The sequence below is a fragment of the Crocodylus porosus genome, unplaced genomic scaffold (genome assembly GCF_001723895.1).
Source record: "Crocodylus porosus isolate Cpor-Errol unplaced genomic scaffold, CroPor_comp1, whole genome shotgun sequence".
NCBI lineage: Eukaryota > Metazoa > Chordata > Crocodylia > Crocodylidae > Crocodylus > Crocodylus porosus.
In genome coordinates this window covers 64,733,189-64,748,676 of record NW_017728947.1, presented here as the reverse complement: position 1 = coordinate 64,748,676, position 15,488 = coordinate 64,733,189, and the positions used below count along the sequence as shown (strand labels likewise).

The 15,488-nt window shown below is 35.1% G+C and overlaps 1 protein-coding gene across 3 annotated transcripts in view; it reads left to right on the top strand.

The window, feature by feature from the left end:
- The first annotated feature begins 33 nt into the window (after positions 1–33).
- Positions 34–15,488, top strand: part of NOVA1 (NOVA alternative splicing regulator 1) — a 228,989-nt gene continuing 213,534 nt past the window's right edge. Inside the window, exons 1-2 of one of the 3 annotated variants that reach the window (XM_019551667.1) lie at positions 34–125; positions 1,521–1,664. In XM_019551667.1, coding sequence (XP_019407212.1) covers positions 110–125; positions 1,521–1,664 — 160 coding nt within the window. In that variant the 5' untranslated portion in view covers positions 34–109. Of the gene's footprint in view, positions 126–1,520; positions 1,665–15,488 lie in introns of those variants that run through there. The other 2 variants (XM_019551666.1, XM_019551668.1) reach the window with 2 other exon arrangements.

The window sequence follows — 15,488 nt, the reverse complement described above, 5'->3', positions numbered from 1 at the left end:
TCTCTCTGGTGCGGTGACTTGTTAGTTAACATCCTGCTCTTCCTGGATGAGATGAGTTATAACGGGACCAGCATCTCCTCTGTTCATTTGCACTGGAGTCATCCTAACAATGCACCGAGGCAGAGGTGAATTTATTGATCCCATGATAGCAAACGCTGCCTAACTATGTGTGTGTGTGTGTGTGTGTGTGTGTACACGTATGTGTGCGCATGTGTGTATGTTCATATATACATGCATATCTATACGCACATATATACATATGTGTGTGTGTACAACGTCTTAGACGTGCATGAAATATGGAGGGGGGGCTATTATGGCACATCTGCCACTGCTTCAGATGCTTACACTCCTGTCCAAGGGAAGTGAGATGGACTTGGACCTGCTCCTGATTTAAAAAAAAAAAAGAAAACAAACAAACCCCCAAGCCCCCAAAGGGATAACTTGATAAAGCAGTAGTTTAAAGATGAAAACGTTGAGGTAAAATTGAAGTTCAGTGACTTGGAGAGAACAGAAGTAGGAGAGCCAAAGCTGCTCTTGTACATCTTTCACTTTTTTAGAGCCAGCTTAGTAGAGATCCTCAGCTCTGTGCTGCTGGGAGGGAGCACAGACAATTGTTCAGTTGCTCAAGGGACTGAAAAACATTTGTCATTCATTGTGTGTATGTGTGTGTGTGTGTGTGTGTATATGTTCCAGTTCTTGTCCTGTGTTTTTTACTTCAAACGTTGGGAGTAAGACTGGTGAGGTCTGTTTCCTCACCTTTTAAGTGTATTTAAAATAATATGTGACCTAAGCTTTTGATCAGTTGGGTAAAATTCTTCTTAATGTCCTTTAATTAATGAGCTTAAAAGAGATCATTGTCACCTAAGAAGTGCTAAAGAAACACATCAGGATTACTTAGGCAAGTGATTCCATCCTCACCATGTTGAGTTGTTTTCTTGGCAGCAGCTGAAATGCTTGGAATAAAACCCCACATTTTGGGTGGGTTATTTGGTAGGAGACTAGTTGTTTTGCTCACTTAAGAAGAATGCAGGCAATAGTTAATTGCTATTCTTGTGTGTTTGCTAATGGCAAACAAACAGCTCATCCATATTTACTGTTAATTCCTTTTGAGCTTTGGCATTTTTTGCAGTATTTTAAGGGAATGTTGTCGTTTGTCACCATGCACTTTTTGTGCAGGTTTTTTAAGGGATCAGTTCATTTCAGTGTACCGTAGTCACTATTGGCAGAACTGTAACGATTCCATGTTCAGAAATACTACTTGAATTGTGGCGTCTTTGTTATGTTAACACAAAATTAAGGAAAATGTCTGTATGTTTTACTTTCCACAGAGTGAATGTTTAAATCTTTTAAAATGGCAAATGCACACCCCGTACATTTCTTGTAGAATGACGCAACTGGTTCAAATTGTGTTAGTGCATGTATTAATGAACAATTTCAAGAATCTACTTGTTTTTTTGTGGGTATGGGGAAGAGCAAAAGTTTTGTAAACCAAATTAATGTTGCATATCTCAATTTTTCAGAGGACGGCCAATATTTTCTAAAGGTCCTCATACCTAGTTATGCTGCTGGATCTATAATTGGGAAGGGAGGACAGACAATTGTTCAGTTGCAGAAAGAGACTGGGGCCACCATCAAGCTGTCTAAATCCAAAGATTTTTACCCAGGTAGGTGAAATAATAAGCAGATTATTTGTAAATCTTGAGGGGAATATAAGCATGATGTAAGCGTGTTTCATGTATTAAGGAGTAAACATGCCAGTGCAACCGGAGGAATTATTGAATAGAAGAGTACCCTTTTCTAATTATAGCAATGACCATATCAACACTCTAATCTTTATTTGTTTATGAGATTGATAGTGTGCTGTCTAATAAATTAGCGGTCATGGAATATGGCTAAAATCATTTACAATATGACTGCAAGAAAATGTTTGTGAACATATTTTCTGGCTACATATGTTCTATTTATTACAAAGGATGTAGTTTTGAGGAACCGACTGTGACAGCTGGCATTAAAAATGCCAGTTCTCAGACATAGTAATGAAATGTATAAAAATGAGAGGGTGCTTTTGAAAGAATAGGCAGTTTACTTCAAATCTATTATATACCTTCTTTCTGCTTCATTGCATTGTTCACTGGCCGTGGAGTGAGGCAGAAAGGACAAGTGCTGCTCTTCAGATGGTTCTTTACACTGTTATTGTGAATGTGAAAGGAAAGTGGTATGAAAGTATAATATTTAGGAGGCATAAGGAAATAAGTTTGTTTTATGCCTACTGTGTTTACACATAAGCAGTAAATCATTGGATATTAGCATGTAAAGATAAGTGTGTCTGTATTGGGTTTAGCCTTCTTGCATTCTAATCAAAATTTTAAAAATAGTAGGTGTTATATAATAATCTGCAGCATTTGTGCTTCTACAAAATATTTTTATGGTTCTGCACAGGGAGTTTGACATTCTTTCAACAAATAAATATTTAATAATTAGACTCTTAGCTGAGAGAAATTAATCCAGTTTTATTAAGTGCTGTAAATTTACCAGAGAATTAATATTTTTGTCTTGTATTCTGGTTTTCTCAACTTTGAGCTGTGGCTGGTAATTCTGTGCCGAGGTGACCTGATATTGTTTTTTTTCTGTAGAGAATGTAAAGCTGCTTTATATTTGGTGCTCTAATTCAGTAAGATGACTGAAATTCATAAAGCAGCAGAGACAGCTGGTATGGTGTAAGCAGAACATGAGCCTTTGGAGTATTTCATTTTACTGCCCACTCTGTTTGACTATCAGGCAAAAGTAGATTATTCTGCACAGAAAGTGTGTAATTATTTTGAAATTGTCATATGGAAATAGAAAATGCATCTGTTAAAATTGCATCTGTAAGTAAGAAACATCATTCTAATACAAGAATACAGTAAAAGTGACAAGCTTAGATTTCCTATGTAATGAGGTAGTCGGTTGTTCATTGCCTTTCTGAAACTTTTCTTTCCTTTACTCTTTTGTCTTAACAGAATTTAATAATATGATTCTTATATGTTGAAAGGTATGTTAGGTGAAAAAAAAATCAATGTAAAATTGTGAAAACTCTTAGAGGAAATCATAGCATTCAAAAGAGTCTGATTGCAGAATTAATAACATAATCTGGAAAAAGAGCCGCAATAGTAAATTAAATTCACTGTCAGTAGATGAAAATGAAATAGATTTTTTGCATTATACATGAGGTGGTATCAGATGTGCAAGGATGTTACAGAAAATTGGTGTTTATGAAGGATATTCCAAATACTAAATTACATGCCTTTTCATTTGACTATAGTTTATTTACACTGAGTTGGAAAGGATGCTCCAGAGATTAGATCTTTTGTTCAGTTTTCTAACGTAGTTATTCTGTTTTCTGATTAAATCAGGATTACGTATTTTTGGGCTGTACGTTGTGCAGATGTAGCAGTATCAGCCAGAGTATCCTTTGACGATTAAAAATTAGCAAGTTAGAATCGCATAAATAAAATTTGAAGTCTTTGTGATATAAACAGATTTTCTCTAAAGAAAATAGTAAGGTAAGATGCAAGTTGTACAGTTTGAGTTACACCTGTTATAATCTCCAGTTAGATATTACACATTCTGTTTTATATCTGTAGGTACATAGGTCATTTAGCAAAATAATGATTTAGAAATAATTTAAACTAGACTGATACCTGTTAGGTAAGGACAGATGTGACAGATTCTGTTGTAGCTATCTCTTCTTAGGATTTCTGTTTGCATTTGACCATGAGCCTGTGGAATTTTCTGAGGTCCTGGCATTCTCAAAGCTGACGTCTTTTGGGTTTCTTCCAGCACCTCTTACTCGTATTGTGTAAAGGATACAAACCTTAAGTAATCTGACTAGTATACAGTATACAACTCTGATTAATTTTGTTGAGATATATAGAATTTTTTAGAAGAATTCAGTTACCTAAAGTGTATTGTTTCTACTCGCATTTTATTGTTACCTATAGTTACGTGAAATATGAATTCTCAAAAATTTCTCAAGATTGATGTTAAATTTTAAATTCTTGTGAAGAGGTGAGAGAATCTGAATAGGGACAGTTCAATGCTTTTAAACCTGTAGGTGGGTGGAAGGGAGGAAGCTTGGTGTATTAGTGTCATGAGTACGTCACTACGCTGTTTTATGGTTTCCTGTGGTACAAATAATGAATATACAGATTAGGCCTTTTTGAATTTTTTTATTTTTGTGCGTAATATTAAGAGGAAGAAATTGAAAGTATGTATTTTTGAAGTATAGCTTTTTTGTTAAAGTTTCTAGTCTAACAAGTAAAAGGCAATGCACACGCCTTTTATTAAAAATTATGCATTGTAACATTACAAGCTCTTACTCACATTTCAATTTTTCTGATCTTTTCCAAATAGTTTTTTTTTAGATTATCAACTAGTCTTTCACAATGTTATTGACCCCTGCAATTTAACTTCCGAAAATCATCTTGAGAGAGAGAATAAATTAGTCACTGCTAGTGAATTTCTTTGCTGTCTCTTTTTTTTTTTCTTGCTTGAAATCACATTACATCACAATTTCCCTTGCAACAGGATCTTCCCTAGCTCAAGAAACTTTGTGCTTGAGTGAATTTGAGCTGTCATTTTTCAAGGATGTTATGATATGAAGTAATACGTTAACTTGAAATGTGATAGTTTAGTAGTAAGAATATAGATGCATATGATTGACTTAGGGATGCAATTGCATTTCACAACCAAATTATTTAGTAAAATAAAGGAGTTAAAATTATGATGAGGTAGTGCTCAAAGTTGGCTAGGTATTTAAGGTGGGAAGATTTTTTTTCACGCATTTACCCAAACACTTTATTCCTTTTAGTATGTAGTTATGCTGTTTTTTGTTTGGGTTTTTGTTTTTTTAACTAAGTGACATATGTCTATTGCATTTATCTTGCATGTGAAATTAAGACTAAAAATTCGTGTTTTGGATGACCTTCATAGTTACTTTTTGGGCAAAGGTATTCTGGAAACACCTTTGAAAGACATGGAGAGTGAATTGGGTGAAGAACGCACAACTTTACTGAGCTTTTTGGAAATAAACTAGACTTCTAACTTTATATTAAACTAAGTTAGGAAGGGTGCAGGTGTGATATCAAATTTGATTCACCATTGTTTTTTTCCTTCGTAAAATAAAGGCGGTGTCACGTTTTATTTTTTCTAACTCTTAGAAATTGCTGGAAGTATTTTATATCAAATCCTCACTTTTTAAAAATGAAACATCCGTCCCTAATTTTTGTCGTTTTTTTAGTATTAATGTTTTCATTTCATTTGCAATTTTACTGGGACAGTAGTGGGTTAGAAAAAATAGTTCAGTTTGTTGTTAGTGTTTTTGGAAGATGGCTTGTAATAGTATAGGAGTGGATGTAAATCAGAGGAATCTAAGTGTTATTTCAGAGCACCTTCAGATTGCTAAACTAAGGACCTCATAAGAATAAATAAACCTACGGTTTACAAACTCTGTGGCAGACACTCATGAGAGTGATCCCAGTGTTAACAACAGAATTGCATAAGTAAGGATGACTTGTGTGAGTAAGGATTTCTAGGATAGAGCCGTTAGACCTGTGTGTAGATTTGTAGACTAGCCTTAGCTTCTGAGCTTTCTTCTAGTAAAAAGCCAAGCGTTGATTGCCAGCTGTTCAGAGAGATAATTCTCAATAGGACAGCTGTCAGTTGCCTGGTTACTAGAACCACATTAAAAAAATAGCTTCCCAACTGAAAGGTCCTTAATACTTTACATTCAAAGGAAACTGCTATTAATTTATACACTCAGTATGTTGTGGGGATGGTTGTACATCTAAGTTTTCTTGCATATGTAGTTTTCACAAACTCATTTGGAAGAACATAGCAGTAATTTTAATGATTTCATCGTCATAGTTAGATGTGCATCTAATTTTTTCGTAAGAAAAATATTCTTTTTATTTTTAATGCAATCTGAAAAAGTTAGCACGCTTGTTGAAAAAGCAAATGGCCTCGGAAAACATTAACCTATTTTTTCATATAATTGCTTTTGCATTTATTTTTTAAATTGTTTTGGTGTTGATTTGAAATAGCTACTTGAATGACAGTTTTTATCCTTGACGCATGCAAACCTGTTACACAAACTAAAGAGATCAGAATAATGATTGAGTGTATAACATCACAAGGAGGTGATAAGCAAACCCTATCTTCAGTTCCAATATTTACTATATGACACAACTTCCTTGTGTAATTAGAAAATAATTTCTTTAGTTTTGAATGCTTATGAGTAAAGGTTATCTAATGTTGCATCTGTTTTGTTTGGTGGAGTCAAGCTTTCTACAAAATGAATAGGTGGAGAAGAAATCAGTTGTGCGCCCTCATCACTGGGTATTGCATGTTTGTGGAAAAAAATACTACAAAATTTGTATCAAGTTTCCCATGTAATAGTTCAACAGTGCTTTTCAGAGAAAAGGTTAATACACTTATCCAGTGGTTTTACATAGTGGCCATCTTGGAGATAAAATATTAAGGCACCTGGATTGCAGTCTGGAAAGTCTGAATCTTTTAAATGTGTTTTCTTTTTTTCCAACACCTCACAAAAATCAAGTTGTGTGTTTCTTAAGTCAATTATTCTTAAGTAAATGAAAAATAAGAATTGCTAAAAGATCCTAATGCTCTTGATTTTCAGCAATTAATACCATGGGCTTCAGTGTTCTCTGCTATGCTTGACCATAGAATGTAGTTTCAGCTGGCCCAGCAGATTTTTGCCAGGAAAAAAAAGCTTACCTTTTGTGAATTTGTTAGACTAGATTTTGGAAACAGAATTTCAGGGATTTGGGTATGGGGGGTGGGGAGGGACAGGAGGAGGGCTTGTGCATGATTGCCATCTCATTTCCATCTTTGGATACAGCTTTAGCATAAAGTTAAGCAACATCTGTAGAGATCTGACTGACAAACATCTCTCTGGGACTCATCATTGCAGTTTGCAGCAGGTGCACTCAGCTTTGCAGCCCTTCTCAAAAAGAGGTTAGTTTGTTTTTAACATTTATCAGTAGACCAGTGGGAGTTAATGACTTGGTAAAGAGCATGGTGGTTGTCAGTTGTCCAGTGCTGGAATGCTGCAGGTAATTGGGCTGGACTGGTGGGAACTATGGCAGTGTGCTTCTCACGTTGCACTGCAGCTGCTGTTGATCTTAATTAATCTGACCCTCAGAGGCTGCAGTGTCATGGTATAAAACGCAACAGATACCAGAAATGGAAAGGCTGCTTTTTCTAACTTATTTTATTGATTATCAGGTTTGTAGGTAGGCCTTTTGGCTACATAGTGGATTCATTACATATTAGTATAAAATTTGAACAGACTTTCACTTAATGCTATAAGTAATATATTTTGTAAACAGCCGAATCTTATCTATGAAATAATAAAGCTTCTAAATAGGGTTTCTGAATATATCGCCCCTATAATGAACTCGACAAAAGGCATTTATGTTGCAAAATTAAAAATAATACAGTTACGTATAAATGAAAAATAGCCAGATTGCTCAAGCAAATTGAGTTGAAGTGGAAATAAATGTAAAATTAAATATTTAATGGAAAATTAACTTTACATTTTTACTCTCTGAAAAATCTATTTACTTTAGTACTTTAAATTCTTTCCTGGTCTATGATAAAATATTTAGCGTAGGGTATGTTAAATGCATCCTTGACATGTTTCATTCTTTAATATATAGCAGTTCTTTTCCATATTTATAATGTAGTATGTTAAAGCAGAGTTTGAAATTTGGTTGTCTGAATAAGTCTAAATATGCACATTTTGTTTTCTTTGTTAATTTTGTTTTCATTTGAGGCTAATAATAGCTTCACTCTGTCTCTGTGGCACCCAGGGTTGGGGGTGAGGGAAGCAATGGGGTAGATGAGGGAACTGCACAAAATTCCTTATACCTTCCGGTATTTGATAAAAACAGAAATAACTTGTACCTAGTTTAAGAGATCTTTTAAATATTATAGTGCTAATTAATATGCCTCCACGTTTTCCTTTTTTGTTTTTGCTTTTGGATTTCTATACATTGTTCATGATAATCTTGTAAACCTGCTGTATTCCAGTTTCAAATCATGATTATCCATAAGTATACCTTGTGGTTTGTTTTATCAGGGAAAATACTTGGGGTATTCTCTATTTTCAGATTATGCTATTTTTATAGATCCATTTTCTGATATTAAACAGAAATCACCTGTTAAAACCTCTGATATTAAACAGAAAACAGTAAACTGCTCTTCTCAACATTTTAAATTCAGTATTCATTACTGATTTAATTTGCTGTATTTTCTAACGTGGTTACATTTTAACAGTGAGTTGTATTTCATATTTAACATTCGATTCTTGCTAAGGAGCATGGGAATGCTCAATTCCTTTTGCAATTACACAGCTATTTTATTTTAATGATCATTTGAAGCAATATTTTGGAACTTCTATTTAGAAGCCTGACAATTCTCAATATGATGATCATTGGTGTGACCTTTTATCTTTTCAATGTTCATTTACTCGTTATGTCAGTGTTTTGTCTGTAGATTCCTGACTGGAAGGCTATGTCTTTTTCAAAAACAGCTCACGTCTGTTAGGGACCAGGTTAACAGTTGCATGTTGATACTCTGTGCAAATGAATACCTTAAGTCACCATCAATTTGCAGGTCTGGTGAGTGTTGTCTTTGAATTGTTCTCAGTGAAAATGGGCAATAGTTTGCAGTTTTGTGTATTCGCTTTCGTATCTAGGAGTAACTTTCTCTAGTTACAAGGCAGCCTGATTCTCAGACAGAATTTCCTATTTTCCCAGTCTTACAGATCTTGATTGTGGAAAGACTAAACATCTGTTTTCTATCATTGATCTCTGACTGCATCCTGCAGGGCTTGTCATCTCAGCATTGACAGCATCAGATGAAAAATGCAATCAATAACTTGATTTTTTTTCTTTTAGATTCACTCAGGTAAGATTACTTGTTATACAGAAATAAAATGACATTTATGGCCAGTGCTAATGTTTCTCCAGTTGGTGACCTGAATTATTATTGGTAATTAATTAAATCACTATTTTGAGATCCTTTGTCTCCATTCTTCCATTTAAAAACATATTGTATATACCTCTCTGTGATACTTAATTTAACTGATTTGCCCTATAAATAGCTTCCGTTTTTTTTTCCCCTCGCTTCTGCCTTTTAAAATGGTATTCTTTCACACGTGCTGATGTTCTTTGGGAAAAGAACAGTAGTTGAATACACCAAATTGGAGATGTGTACCTTTATATATCATTTAATCCTTTTACTTTTATATATGTGCATGGGGAACACTTATTACCATGTAGACTGTGAAGTCATGCACTGGAAGGCTCCGAAATACCAGATTTCAGGTTGTCCTTTCAACTTCCATTGTGCATGTAACATGCACTGAATTAAAAGGCTGTTTCATGTGCATAAGGGGTTGAAACAAAACTTATGCAGACCAGCAAATCTGGTACTTCCACCTTTAAGTCTATGACACTGCAATAGGTTTTTTCTTGTAACACTAAAAATTTTTGTTTAGGAAATATAAGGAATAAAAGTAAAATTCTTCATCGTGTATTTTCAGTCGGGTTTGAAATTTGATACTTCAACACTGCAGCCTATTCCTGTAATTCAGGAAGCAGCAGAAAAGCATAAGTTGGTTAGCAGCAGGAGAAAGTGGCTGTTTCAGGAGGAAAAGATAGGAATTGATACCACACTGAGTAAAATGTAGCTGGGGAGACCAGTTTGCGATGTTCTGGTTTGTCCCAAGTTACTGGAAGAGTTTGTCATGTGGTGCCTCCTGAAGGGAGGTGAAAAGATCAGATGCTGGAGTAGTGTGCTATGTCTACATTTCGTCTAATTGAACTGCATCCATTATCCCAGTAGTTTTTCAACCTTTTTAGACTCAAGGCAGTACCCCTCAGAAAATGCCAGCTCTTAGTTTTCACTTTTTTTGTCCACGGGAGAATAGGGAAGTTTTTCTGTTGCAAAGAACTCAGAAAGACCACAGCAAGTGAGAATGTTTTTAACACTATGGATTCCCATGTAAAAACTCTGGGTTTGTGCAAATTATGTTTGCACACCTACTAGTGCTAACATTGTGCTGTATCCTGGAAAGGGTCTCAAGGGACCTCCAGGGTGCCACATCACTCTGGATAAGAATCACAGCTTTACCCCTTCTGGTACTGGTAGTATGGTAGTTTCTGATTTTTTCCTGTGTATTGAGTGTTTGTGGTACTGGTGCTTTAGTGTCAGTATTGAATTGGATTTTTACAAAGTTTATGCCTAGTTATTTTTCTGACTTATTGCCAAAGTTTCCTGAGGATCACAAGTAAAGGTAAATAACAGCTGCAGAGTATTTTTAACTTGGTTAAACCTGAAGGAAATTTTGTGAAGAAAAGCCTTTTTAGAGTTCTGTGTGGAACTTGGAAGGCCTGCTGAAAGTTTGCAAAAAATTATGCTAGTGATTTTTTGTTTTTTTTAACAGTTGATTCTTGTGAACTTTCATGTAATATTTAGGTTGCACAATGACATATTTAATAGTTAAGAAACACAATACTTCAGTTTTGTTAAGAATATTGTTTTACATTTAGATTTGTAATGATGTCAAATGCCAATCAAGTTCTTGTGGTACTTTAACAATAATTATATAAGATCCAATATCTACTGTCATAGACTGCCTTCTAACTCTAAGATGATCAAAAATGTAGAGGAAGGATATTCCCTCTCCTCCACCCATTTTTTGCTCAGATGATTGTATTTATCTCTCTCCAAAGGGTCAGGATAAGAAATAGGACTTTTGTTTCCCTAGTTGCTGTGCTGTAGACCGAGATAAATATTATATTCTGTCTGTTGTCTTGCTAAGTAAATTACTAAATTTCATCTCGTACAGAATTCTCACAATATTTTATTTTGCACAGATTGATCATCATGGGTACACTGTATTGGCTGCCTGAAAACCATTGATATTAGGATTTGATCTTTGACCTTAAAGACCATTTTTCACCTGGAAGCTGAGTATATTCCAGTTTAGGTTTTTAATAGAGAATGCAATAGACCATTGGAATAATTTACAAAGGGATATATCATATTCTTCAGTACTTGTCCTTTAAATCAGTTAAATGTCTTTGCAATAATACGCTGTTACTTACCCAGAATTTGAGTGTGATACAAGAATTACTGTGAAATTGTTCTTTATGCTATATAGGGGACTAGATTAGGTAATCATAATGGTTCCCTCTCAATTTATCTCTGAAGTTCTCTTCTGAAATATTATCAGAGGTTCTTATTTGTAGAGAGTCAAGTTGCTTTTTTTAAAATTCCAAAACTTAAGGTATGCATAGTCTATAAAATCAGGAAACTTTAGTTAATGTAAACTAGTGAAGTTATGCATTTCTTTCAGGTTTTGGTTGCATAGTATCCCTTATTTTGATAATTTCATGTGCTAAGAAATATTGCAGTATTTGTTGTTTTGGCAGACACGATTGCTTTTGGATAAACTGGTGATTTTCAGAGTGTACACATGCACATTGTTTTTTTAATGTTCTTAGTTAATACAGAATGTTCTAGTAGATGGTATGAATTTGTGTAATCTGCAGATGTGAGGCCACAAAGAAAAAATGTTAGACAGTCACTAATGAATAAGCAGGGATACCTGATGCATATAATGAACACAATATACTTTTTGCATAATACAGAAGACAACAACCTAGATTTTCATTTGGGTAGTCTTAACTACAAGGAAGGTACACTGTTGGTTGTGTGTGTGTAGGTAAAATATGGGGTTTCAGTTTAACTGTACACTGGAATCTACTTACAGTAAATCTCCACTTAAAGATCCAGATACTTCAGTGCATTTCAGTGGAGTTTATCTCTCCTTATTGAAGCTTCACTCATTTTTAGAGTAAAGTTTCACTCTGCTATAAGCAGGTTCCAGTGTGCTAATCCCTTTAGAGTGTAGCAATTTTCACTTAGCAATTCTCTTTTACCAGATACTGTTAAATGCTGCATTCTAAGGGGATTATCGTCCACCCATTTTCCTCTTCTGCTGTGGTTCAGAAAATAAAGATGGCTTTACGTTCTGGGATGGGGTGAAGGAGTAATTCTGGTTTTGCTATAGATGATCCCTCTGGATATGAATGGCCTACTATTTTGTCCACCAGCTGTAAGGCATTTAAAAGCAAACAGCAGCAACAAAACCAAAAACAGTAGAAAGTTATGTAGCTCATTTCTTAAACAATTTAGTCTGTTTCCTTATCTTGTTCAGTTGTTTCTTATAGTTAATCTTCACAAAAAAATTTCATCTCTAAAATCCCTCCAGTCACTCTCAATATGTTTAACTTATATGATATTATAAATCAATTTTCCCATTTGTGACTGAGATTAAAACTCCTTACAACTACGGAAGTGCTGGAATACTCTCTACCTGTGTTGTTTGAAGTCAGGTGGTGAATCTGGTCTGCTTTGGACCATTTTAGGAGAGACCTATACCATTTACATTTTCTTGTTCTCATAGAGCAGGAGTGTTGAATACCATATTTGAAATCTTATTCTTTTTTGAGGAAAGGATTGCAAATTGCTTTTCCCATGTCTTTCTAGGGTGGGAGACGCTGACAATTTGTTTCCCATTTTCATCTGCCTTTTAGGGAGATAAGTTCATATACTTCTTCTTTTGTACTAAAAGGGAGAAAAATCTCAGCAGTTTATGCACACAAGGATTAAAGGTAAGTGCTGTTGCCATGTTCCCTGGACTACATATCCAGTCTGAAGGGATCTGTGGCTGGGAATAAGGTTGGATGGGTGGCTAGTTAATGAGCTGTATCAGCTTTTTCATATCTACAGCTATTGGCAGTTTAGGAAACTGATAAAAAGAAGTGTTTGGGGATAGACCTCCACTTTTGAAACATGGTTACATTTGATGTTTGATGACAGTGCATCTCTGCTTTCTGTTCTCCTTGTCCAGAATGGGTTCATACGTTGTGTTCTAACCATTTTGTAGGCCTTAAAAATGCACAATAAGTTTGACCGTGTACAATTACATGAGATACATTATTATGGATACTTTTCTCCCCATGTTGAGTTGTATCCTATCTTTTGATGCAATATTTGTACAAGAATAGATCTAAACTTTTGTTTATAAATGAGATTTTTTTGCGATATATTATCCGTTAGAACCAGAGATTAACCATCAATAAGAATGTTCTCTATGTTGTTGTTATACTCTTGCCAGATATGTAGAATTACGTCTTTTGGAAAAGGATCTTGTAAAGGATTCCTGAATAAAATTGTTTTTTAAAAAAAATTATTAATGTGGAAAATTCTAATCTTTCTCCAAATGCTAACAGCTAACTCAAAATTGTTTGAGTATGTAACATATAACCAATATCGTATAGATTGTTGTCAGTGCTCCTTGGGTCTTAGTAGCTTTTTAAGCCTGAGTAAAGAATTATTTTCGCTCTTTACATTTGAAATACTAATTTTTTGTGTATATTTCTCTTATCCGTATTTCTCTCTTGTGTCCTAATACATATTTATCTTGGACATCTCCAGCCAAAAGATCTCTTTTTAAGAGACACCCCAAAGTCAAACTTCAGGTTTAATGCAGCCTGGTATTATTTTAAAGTAAAATAAAATGAGTTTCATATATTTTATTTAAACTACAATTAAATCAATTTTTAAAAATATCTTCTTCCCATGTTTCCTAACTAGTTGTCTTGTTACGATGGGTAGCCAGAAACAAAGTAAAAAAAAGTGTAAACACATATAAAACTGAATCAAGTGAATTTATTTTGTGAAATGAAATAAAGAGCATTGATGGTAAAACAAATTAGCTTATTTGCTAATTTAAATGCTTTAAATGTACATATTAGAGTAAAAATTCTAACTTGTCAAGATGTATTCCTTAATTTAGTTGTTTTAAGTTTTATCTTCAGTAAAGAGGCTTATACGTGTAGATCCTGACATGTAGTCAACTTTAGATGTGTGCTTAACTGACTTTAATGCAGCCACTCAAGTGAATTTAGATTTATAATTCCATAGCGGGATGGTCTGCTTGAAAGTATAGTTCGTCAGTTGAATATCAAATTGAGTATAGCAATCTTTTATTTTCTGTTAATCAACGAGAATGAATATAACTGTTCAGAATTCTTAATAAGTTAATAACAAATTCTTTACTAAAATGTCACTGCAAAATTAAGGTGGTTTTGGAAAGCTAATTTATATTATGTAAAAATACCCAGTACTGTTTACAGGTTTGCAAAAAGGAGCTTAAAACTATCTGGTGTTTCGTACTAATTATATGTGAGCTCTTTGGCTACTTGTTTAAAGAATTATTAAAAAAAAGAAAAAGGAAAAAAAAAAACCATCTGAAGTGACATGAGTTCCAGCTGGGGAATCTGAAATCATATATTCAGTGCATGATTTGTATTGAACTGCAGTTGGAATATATAATTCTGCAGTAGCAATTGTGTAAAGTCAGGTCAAATTGCACATGAAGAATGAACACAAATGATTTTTTTGTCTTTGCAACTGATGTCTGCACACGTGCTAGCATATTAGCCATGTACAGGCATTCATTTTCTATTGGGAGAATCATTGTTCTCCCATCAGAAAACAAAAGTGTATAGACATTGAAGCTTTTTCTACCAGAATAAAAATGGCCACTTTAGGAGAAAAATAACTTGGGAACAACCAAGGTTAAATTTGCTTCCAGGCGACTGAATGTCTGCACACTTTCCCTCAGCTTAACGCTACCGAATCTTAACGCTCCTGATTCCTTCCAGAGACAGGGGACTCCAGTCTGGAGAAGGTACAGGGGTTAGCTGCTTCCTTCATCCCATAGATAGGGAAGGGAGGAGCAGCCATCAGCTGCTCCCCATCAGGTTCTTGCGGCAAAGTTTCCTGTGTTAGAAGCAAGCAGTGTCTTTGCTGCACTGGTCCCTCTACTTGGCTCTCGGATGCTGGAGCCAAGCACAGGGAGCACTGACTTGTAGGAGTGCAAGGAGCACGGGCTGTTCTTCTGTTGGGGAAAACTGGGAGGGTTCCTACTGTGAGAGAATGCCCCTTTCTTTGCCAGTCAGCTGACTGGTGGGATGGTGGGCATTCTCCCAGGTGGATGCCTCCCAGGACTGTCTGTGGCACCTGCTGCTTTTTATCAGCTGCCAACTACTACTTGACAGGCTGTCTCCTTTCCAGGCAGGGGAGAGGACAGGCTGTCAAACATTGAGGTTTCTTAAGTATGGGGGTTCACGCAAAGAGCAACCCCCTAGTACCCTTTGGCTTGGAGACCATTCCAATGAAGCTCTCCAACCATAGGTTTAGAGGAACATCTGTATAGTCCAGGCCCTGAGCTATTTTTCTACTAGGAGAAATTTCTTCTGGTAGAAATGAACTTTTGTACACAGGCTCTGTGTGTGTGTATTTGTGCATGTGTGCATGAGCGCCTAAACCAAAGGTAATTCAAAGCA